The 9,923-nt window shown below is 43.7% G+C and overlaps 1 protein-coding gene across 1 annotated transcript; it reads right to left on the reverse strand.

Moving 5' to 3' along the window:
• Positions 1-9,228: 9,228 nt before the first annotated feature.
• Positions 9,229-9,674, reverse strand: LOC100979030 (putative V-set and immunoglobulin domain-containing-like protein IGHV1OR21-1). Its single transcript, XM_003833369.1, has 2 exons — positions 9,629-9,674; positions 9,229-9,545 (listed from the first exon to the last, which is right to left on the reverse strand). The coding sequence occupies exons 1-2, from the start codon at positions 9,672-9,674 to the stop codon at positions 9,229-9,231; spliced, it is 363 nt and encodes a 120-aa protein (XP_003833417.1).
• Positions 9,675-9,923: the final 249 nt, after the last annotated feature.

Consider the following 9,923-nt stretch of genomic DNA (forward strand, 5'->3'; position numbering starts at 1 on the left):
ATCGACTCTAGTAACTGTGCCCCAGCCATTCCAGCCTGTTGCCCAGGGGATGGTGGATTCAGCTCAAATAGTATCCATGGTAAAAAAGAATCCAGACACAGCACAGGTGGAGGGCAGTGTCTGAGGGCCTCATGGGTCCTGGACCTGACTCCTGCACCTGCACATGGGACAGGACACCTGGAATAAGAGGGAACATCCTGGTGAGTCACACAGAGAGCTCACTTGTCCCCATCAACCCTTTTTTAAATTCTAGATGTTCACCCTGCAAAGCTGTCAGCAAAGGAAGAAATATAAGTAGTTGATCTTCTTGAGAGAAAGAATAATGCCTTTCATGGGGAATTTGTTCCTTGGCTGATGACAGAGCAATATCTGGGGAGGAGAGAGGCTGACAACACCCAGCATTGTTGCTGGGGTATAAACAGAGTTTGAGGAGAAGTGTGCATGTGCCAGGAGCCCCGCACATATAAGGGGCAGGAACCACGGCCGACCTCTGCCTTGGAACCTCTTCCCAGGGATGATTTTCCTGCTCAGGGGTCAGATGACACAAACTCATTCCTCCTCTGAAAGAGCATCCCTCTGCTGAGTGTCAAGGCATCCATTCTTACCCCAAGGGCAGGAAGGCAGGTGACAGAAACAAGCAGGTTTGCTGGACAGAGAGGAAAGGAAAGGGGTAGGAACTGGGGAAAAACCTTGTGCCCAAGACCTATGGCCTAAAGTCCCCCTGCTTCTTTTGGGGTCCCACCTGGAGCTGGAGATTCTCCATTGTGAACTTTCCTGGCACAGGAAAGTTCTTGAGGGAAAATTGAGGGAAATGCTGAGTGAGTTCTCCTCTTTGCTGAGCACAGAATTCTCACCCTCTGTTGTACGTGGTGTTTTCCCTGCCCGGTTGAATCACCGCTCCTGGTCCCCTCCCTGCTACTCCCCAGGTTTTGCTTCTTTGCTCATATGCTTATCCTTTTCTAGGTTTCTCTTCATGGAGCCCCCATTGTAGCCTTGAGTGACAACATCACCCTAGTTCACAACACCTTAGCAGGCCTGAGGACTCCTTTTGTACCACTGGGAACACACACACACACACACGCACACCAGTTTCCCACATCCCCTTTCAATTTCATACAGGAAAACTCATGACTGTGTTGGGGAAATCATTTGCATGGGCCATAGGAGCCACAATGAGGCATCATCTGTCTCTGAGAATACAGAATCTCCATGTCCAAGGAGGTGAGAGACTGCAGGTGCACAGAAGCCGAAGGTTTCAGGATCTGGGAGAGGAATCACAGGAGACCAAGTACAGCAGGACTGGGCAAGAGGACCAAAGTTCTGATGGTAGACTTTGAATGAGGAGGACAAGGTGCAGCCTGATCTTATGGCCTTTGTCCTTTCTGTTGATGTGATGTGTCACATTGATTGATTTCCATACGTTGGACCATCCTTGAATCACTGGGATAAACTGCACTTGGTCATGATGCATGATTTTTTTAATGTGTTGTTGAATTGTGTTTGCTAAGTTTTCCTTGAGGATTTTTGCATCTGTATTCATCAGAGATATTGGCCTGTAGTGTTTTTTATGTTTTTATTTGGTTTTCATTTCAGGGTAATACTGGTCTCATAGAGCAGGTTTGAAAGTACTCCCTCCTTCTCTACCTACTTTTTAATATTTTGAGGAGGATAGATATTGTTTCTTCTTTAAATGTTTGTCACAATTGTGCAATGAAGCCATTGAGTCCTGGGTTTTTTTTCTTTCCTGGAAGACCTTTTATTAATGCTTCAATTTTGTGACTTGTTATTGCCCTGTTCAGGGGTTGGTTTCCTGCTGGGCAACACCAGAGCCAAAGGGGATCTTGGGTCTAGGCTTTGTGCAGCCAGTATTGTGGCCTTTACCCACTTGTGTGTTTGATGGAATGGAAACAGAGGCCCAGTGTGGAGACATGCAATGACTACTGCCCCAAAGAAGGGCACCCTCCAGAAGTGTCTCTGGTCTCAAAGTTGTGACAGGCTATAGCATTTTGGCTAATGGGATGGGTGGTGGGCAAGGAGTACAGATTTTGCTCCGAATCTTGTGCAGTACAGATGCATGAATTCCTTCCAGCTCTCCAAGTTGAGCTCAGGGTTTGCAAGCCCTGTGAATTTATTTTGTAGTAAGGATTGTTGATATGTGTGATTGCAGTGAGGCCTGATGTGCTTCTTCTACTTAACTTTCCTCACCAGGGATAATCCCATGTGAATCTCGAGTATGAAGCTGCAGACACAGGGTGCTTTCACACAGCACTACTGGGCTTCTAATAACCACAGGGACCTCTCCTCTCCCCTGCTATCCTCTACATCTCCCTTTCATCAGCCCAGTCTAGTCTTAGCTGTTTATTTAATTCTGTCATTCTGTCATATGGGATTGACAAATGTCAGGCACATCTATTCAGCTGTCATGCTGATTTTTTTTTAACTTTTACTTACATATTTATAGCTAACATGGACACTAAAATTGGTAATTCAAATTTATAACAAAATAGATTGAATTATGATTACCTTAGCATCAATAGTGCATACAAATCTGTGTCTCTACAGCTCTATCCATTTTCCCTTACTGTGTTATTACTATATATTAGTATTTTACAAATTATATGTATATCATTCACATGTATAATTAATATTATAGTACTTGATTTTCAAAATAATGGAGGAATGAAACATGAGACTCAGGGCAGAATAAAACGCTATTGGTGCTCACATACACAAATGTAATGACATTTCTGGGACACCTTCCTCGTTGCTGTTGTTCCTTTTAGGTGTAAGATTTTCTGCTCCTCTCCACTCTCCTTTCAGTTCTGTCTGTGGGACTCCATTTAGCATTTCTCATAAGGACTGTCTAGGTTTCATGAACTCCATCAGCGTTTGTTTATTTATATTCACCTTAATTTCTCCTTCACTTTTGAAGGTTTCTTAGAAAGTGTATAATTCTTGATTGACAGTGTATTTCAGCCTTTTGATATGCCACCTCAATGAGTTTTTGTCTTCATGAATTTGGTGAGAAATCAGTTGTTTATTTTATGAAGGTTTTATTATAGGCAACGCTTCTTTCTCAGGTTCTGACACTCAAACATACTTGGTATTTTCAGACACGTGACACTGAGGTCAAGAGATGAATCTCTGGCAAGGTGCGGTGGCTCATGCCTGTAATCCCAGCACTCTGGGAGGCCAAGGCGGGCAGATTACGAGGTCAAGAGATCAAGACCATCCTGGCCAACATGGTGAAATCCCATCTCTACTAAAAATACAAAACTTAGCTGGGCATGGTGGCACACACCTGTAGTCCCAGCTACTCAGGAGGCTGAGGCAGGAGAATCGCTTGAACCCTGGAGGCAGAGGTTGCAGTGAGCTGAGATCACGCCACTGCACTCCAGCCTGGTGACAGAGCAAGACTCCATTTAAAAATAAATAAATAAACAAAAGAGCCTGGGCACAGTGGTTCATGCCTGTAATCCCAGCACTTTGGTAGGCCAAGGCGGGAGGATCACCTGAGGTCAAGAGAGACCATCCTGGACAGCATAGTGAAACCCCATCTCTAATAAAAGTACAAAAATTAGCTAGGCATGGTGGCACATGCCTGTAATCCCAGCTACTCAGGAGCCTGAGGTGGGAGAATAACTTGAACCAGAGAGGCAGAGGTTGCAGTGAGCCGAGATCATGCCACTGCACTCCAGCCTGGGTAACAAGAGTGAAACTCCGCCTCAAAAAAAAAAAGTCTCTAAAAGCATGCATACTAACAATCCACATGCATATAAACATGCTCACAGACTCACACACACTGTCAACACCCTCATATGTAGAGTCACAGGTAATGACCCACACACACACACACAGGGGCACACACTCACCAAGTAATGCAAAGAGCACACACACACTCAAATATTCCTGGTCACACTAGCATCAAATCAACTATATTCACTTCTGAAAGGTAAGTAAATCTTGGGACCCTAAGATCACACAGCTGAAGAGAAAAGTCAAGTTAGAAACTACTAGGGCAAACTTGTCTACTACTCTATTCAAAGTCATCCATCTGCTTACAGAGATAAAAGCATATCTGATTGAGTCTTTTGGAAAAGCTAATCAGAAACTCAAAAGAATGCAACCCTTTGTCTCTCACCTACATGTGGAAACCCCCTTCAAGTTTTCACACCTTTCTGGAATGAATCAATGTATTTTTTTTCTTAAGACAGAGTCTTGCTCTGTCACCCAGTCTGGAGTGCAGTGGCACGATCTCGGCTCACTGCAATCTCCACCTCCCAGGTTCAAGCAATTCTCCTGCCTCAGCCTCCCAAGTAGCTGGGACTGCAGGTGTGCATCACCACGCCCAGCTAATTTCTGTATTTTCAGTAGAGATGGGGTTTCACCATGTTGACCAGGCTGGTGTGGAATTCCTGACATCAAATGATCTGCCCACCTCGGCCTCCCAAAGTGCTGGGATTACAGGCATGAGCCACTGCACCAGGCCAACCAATGTACATCTTACACATATTGTTTGATGTCTCATGTCTTCCTAAAATGTATAAAACCAAGCTGTGTCCTGACCACCTTGGGCTCATGTCATCAGAACCTCCCGAGGCTGTGTCACAGGTGTGTGTCCTTAACTTTGGCAAAACAAACTTCCTAAATTGCCTGACACCTATCTCAGATACTTTGTATTCACCCAGTCAAGTATGCAACTCACACATACTCAGGAAAATTAACATTCATGCAAATTGATAGGCTCAAATATTGAAGAACGCACTCACACACACTCCAAATAGCATACACTTTCACAAACTAACTCACAGGAAACACACAAACAAGTTCTCCCACACACTTGGTCGAAGATATAGTGTAACAATCACAAAGTAAGTAACTCATTTTAATATAAAACACAGGCACACGCAAGCTCACACCCTCACACACACACATTCACAAACACACAGACACAGTTGTATGCATCATCCCACTTACACACAATGTTCTACAGTGACACACAGACAAACATTGAGACTATTCCATGACCAGGGGCTTGAGACAGTAGCTGTCTCAGTCTCCATGGACATCACACTGTCTCAGAGGCTCAAGGTTTGCTTTCCACTACAGCAGGTAGCCCTGAAATTTCCCTAGATGTTAATGATTGTGTCTTCCCTTCCACCATCTAGATTCTCCTCAGAGATGGCCAGGACTCCAGAGTTCAGGTTCTCACATGTTGTGTGGCTTTTGGGCTAAAACACACCTGAAACACTGAGTGGCTGTTGTCCTTGATCACTTGATCATCATCTGCATTTTGGTTGATGCATTTTTTTTACCTCATTTGAATAAAATAAAAGAAATTAATGGACTCTACCTGGGCCAAATGGACTTCTTTCTGTTTCTCTTGGTAGCTGCAAATGTAGCCCCAAATATGACAGGATCCAATAAACACTGCAGCTCTTAAAACACTTCCTTGGTCAGCTGGTCTAACAGCATAAGGACCTCAGAAGAACAATTATATTATGGGTCTAATTCTGTACCCACTGCAGACCAGTTTATTTTTATAGACCAGCAGCTCCAGTCTATCACAACCTATGATTATCCAGATGGAAGGAAACAGTCTTCAAATTTTTATGACAGATGCGGTAAGATAAACTGATATTTCTGTCATTTGTTTTCTAGGCCCAGGTCTTGTAGCTCCTGGCCACGGGGCACTGTGGTGCTCTCTGATTTGGGGCATTTGAAGGATACTGGAAAATAGTATTGTCCTCAAAACGGACTTTCTTTAGAGACTAATTTTTCTACTATGAAACAGTGGCATAAAACATCTGGTATAATACTCATATGGGACTGGAGAGACTGAAGTCAATTCTCCCATTGTTCTCCTGGGTCTCTGTCTGGGCAACTGTGAAAAGACAAAGCACTGCTGGATCCCTGCTCATGTTCTTACGATCATGTCTCCTATCCCTAACAACAGCTACATTCCTTGTGTCAGGCCATAATATGCAGTCTCTCATACTGGGAAATAAGATATCCAGAACTTGGACAGTGGGGTTAGCAGGTTCTCTATGGAAAAAAAAGAAACCACAAAACCTAAAAACATCCCATGTGAAGATAGGAGTCAGTTTCTCATTATAAATTACTACCTATCAAGTTTGGGCTTTATCTAAATTATTCAAATTGTCCCCATATTGCCGGTGGATATCCTTAAAGGGTGTCATTTTTTTGTTAGACAAATGTGATATCTATCACTATCAGCTCAGGCACTCGCTGAGAGGTGCTAGGTTAGTCTGGTGGAAGGTATCTGTGCTGAGTCTTCATTGTACATGTTAGGGAAAGTTTTGATATAAAGAGAGAGGACACTATAACTTGCGTAGCAGTATTAATTAAACTGAAGAAGATAATCATACTATGAGTTCGCTATACTCACTTACCCAGTATAATGGATTTCCCTTTACTTCAGCTGTTGGCTTACTTACCTTAAATATTACTGCATTTACTTTTATTTACAATGGTTTTTTATCTTAGGTTATTGCCTGATTAAAGTAAGCACAAGTAAAATTTAAAATTAACAATCAATCACCTGTAGAAATAACATAAAATGGGCATGGTGACATTTAAGGAGAGATGCCAGAATTAAACAAATAAAGAAACCCATTGTGTAAGTTAGAGTGGTCAGTGAGGACTGAAATGATGAGAAGCTGGTGCTGAATGATATATGAAGAACGTCAAATATACTTGATATTCAGAATGCTGGTCACAACAGTGAAAAAATCTGTAGAGTGGTCTGCGCAGATAAGAAATTAGAAAGTGATAAAGTCACAAACTTGCAACACCAGGAGACATGCAATATATTCAGTATTCAGCTCTCTCTGTCCTCTAGGAAAAATAGGTTATAACTGCATGGAAAATGAGACAAGTAGTTTTTAAGACAATTCTCGAGAAAAGTTGCTAATAAAGTTACTCAGATGATGTTCCGACACAGGATTGTGGAGGGGAAGTTGACCTGTGGTGGTCATTGTCAGCTATACGGGATGGTCAACTTGGCGGTCTCCTTTGCCAATTTTTTGTCCACAAGAGAGATTACGCTGTAATGTGCTATGTTGCAGATGAGTTTCTTAACCTCACACCATGAGAGGAACATGAGAAAAAAGAAGATGAGAAAACTGAAGACCACACTACTTCAACTACATTCCACTGATGAGCACTCGTCACACAGAGGCCCAGGGATGAGCAGGGAAGACGAAGGGGCTGGGAAATATCATCCACAAAGGGACACCTCCAGCCTGCTTGACGTCCCCATGCAAGGAGGGGTGAAATGTTTGTTCTCAGCTAATGGTGGCTATGTCAGGACCTCCACAAGCTTTGAGAAATACAAATTTGTATGAACAAATGCCCATACTTTATTCAGAGGGAATTTTTTTACTCATAATTTATTTCCTCTCCCTAGCAAGCACCGCAGAAGGATGTTTCCATGATTCTCCCTAATCTTTCCTCAGTTCCTGGTGCAGTTCCTGGAGGAAAAGCCTGCATGGGGGAGGGAGCCCTCCTCATGTGCAGCCCTGAGGCTGTCCCATCACCTCACCCACCATTGCCCTTCAGTCACTTTTTAAACATTCCAAACTAATTTTCCTGAAATGTGTAGTATTTGGCAGTGTCTTTCCCAGATAAGAAAATACTTAAGTTCTGTTTATCCCTGCAGGCGCGTGTCCATTTCTGGAGCTCAGGTGGTTTTTGAATGTTTAGTAGTGGATAATTAGTGGGAGGAGGTTTGTGTGCATCTTGTCATCTTCCAGAGTGCACCCCAACATGGCATTGACACTGGCAAGCAAGCAGATGGGCTTGCTCAGCTGGAGAATGGCAGACATTGTTATAACCTGTGACCCCAATGAGGCTGTCCCTCTACAAGCCCAATCAGGCTCATGCCTCTTGACAATGTGCAGCCAGCACAGGACACCAGTGTCCACCTAAGGGAAGGGCCTTCCAGGTGCCCACCTTCTTCCTAAGGGGGAGCTTTTGTCCCTGCCTGGATCCCATGCATGTGCTTGCATTTGCTGCAAAAAGGGATTCATCCATAAACACCCCCCACGAGCCTACAGTGTAGGTAATCCATCTACAGGGCCTCATACATGACATCTCTCATGGTCAAGGTCTCCACTTCTCATTAAAGAACATTCATTGTAGAATTCACTAGAACTTGCTGGACTTTTAGAGGCATGGATATGAATACCCTTACCCACTTTCCCTCTAATATCATTCCTAGAAACCCTCTGAAAATACCTCTGGTGCTCCAAGATAATTTATGTTTGTTACACCACGGGATCACCAGGAAAAGAAAGAACCAAAGTGTCCATGTAGGTTCATCATTTGTAACTTGCTGATATGACTCTGGTGCAGGATGCAGATACTGGAGAAGGCTGTGCCTATGTTGGACGGGGATTCATGGGAGCTCTGGTACTTTCTGTTCAAGTTCACTGTTATCCTAAAACCACTGTAAAATAAATTTTATGCAACAACAGTAGCAGAGACATTCTTGGAAGACATTTTGGACATTTTTCAGAATCATACTTAGTCTTACCATGTGATCAAATAATCTTGCTCAAATTATTCATCCATCTAATTTGAAAACTTGTTCACAATAATGTATTCATGGGAATGTTTGTATCAGCTTTATTGATATGGTTTGACTGTATCCCCACCCAAATCTCATCTTGAGTTTTAATAATTCCCATGTGTCAAGGGTGGGGTCAGGTGGACGTAATTGAATCATGGGGGCGGTTTCCCCCATACTGTTCTCGTGGTAGTGAATATGTCTCATGAGATCTGACAGTTTTATAAACAGGAGTTCCCCTGGCACAAGGTCTCTCTTGCCTGCTGCCATGTAAGACATCAGTTTACTCTTCCTTCATCTTCTTCCATGATTATGAGACCACCCCAGCCATGTGGAACTATGATTCCATTAAACCACTTTTCTTTATAAATTATTCGGTCTCAGGTATGTCTTTATTAGCAGCATGATAATGGACTAATACAGGGCCTTTCCTAATCTTTGAATTTTCTGTATACGGTGACTCTTGAATAAAATATTTATTATAAAATTAGAGTGTGTCCTTGTTTCTATTGATCCTTGTCCTCAGTTACTTGACCCATTTTCTAAACAACTTTAAACCTCATCTTCCCTGTCATCTCCTCTGCAGGAACACAGCTGCCTCCTCCCTGCAGTTTCTGACACTCTCAGGGTGTGGGTTTTCACATTGTGTCTCTCACACAGTAATACATGGCCGTGTCCTCAGATCTCAGGCTGCTTAGCTCCATGTAGGCTGTGCTCATGGATGTGTCCCTGGTTATGGTGACTCTGCCCTGGAACTTCTGTGCATGGCTTGTGCTGCCATCACTAGGGCACACCAATCCCATCCACTCAAGCCCTTGTGCATGGGCCTGGCACACCCAGTGCATACGGTAGCTGGTGAAGGTGTATCCAGAAGCCTTGCAGGAGACCTTCACTGAGGCCCCAGGCTTCTTCACCTCAGCCCCAGACTGCGCCAGCTGTACCCGGGACTGGGCACCTGTGGAGAGGACACAGGAGTGGATAAAACCCCCTTTGACTGGACCCAGTCACCTTAGTCCTGGGGACTGAGAATTATCCTACCTGCAGCTATGACCACCAAAAACAGGATCCTCCAAGTCCAGTCCATGGTGAGGAGCTGTGCTCTCAGGGGCTTCTCTAGAGGACGTGTGTGGTTATTGGGTGATGCTCTCAGGGCACAGACATATCTGTAGTGTTCACCTCAGGTGATTTGCATATTCACAAGAACTACTACTTCATAGCCTTACACTTGATCCAGCATGAGAAAGAGAAAATAGATCTCACATGAGCCACACAACTGTGGGATGCTGAGGTACAAGTCCTCATTCTTATTTAATGTCGTGTTTCCCTTTATATG

Source organism: Pan paniscus, chromosome 15 (assembly GCF_029289425.2).
Source record: "Pan paniscus chromosome 15, NHGRI_mPanPan1-v2.0_pri, whole genome shotgun sequence".
In the NCBI taxonomy this organism is placed as follows: Eukaryota; Metazoa; Chordata; class Mammalia; order Primates; family Hominidae; genus Pan; species Pan paniscus.

Bases quoted from the DNA above. Each gene is read 5' to 3' on its own strand.
- LOC100979030 (XM_003833369.1), bottom strand. From the start codon at position 9,674: ATGGACTGGACTTGGAGGATCCTGTTTTTGGTGGTCATAGCTGCAG. The intron at 9,546-9,628 runs GTAGGATAATTC...TCCTCTCCACAG, and splicing joins TTTGGTGGTCATAGCTGCAG to GTGCCCAGTCCCGGGTACAG.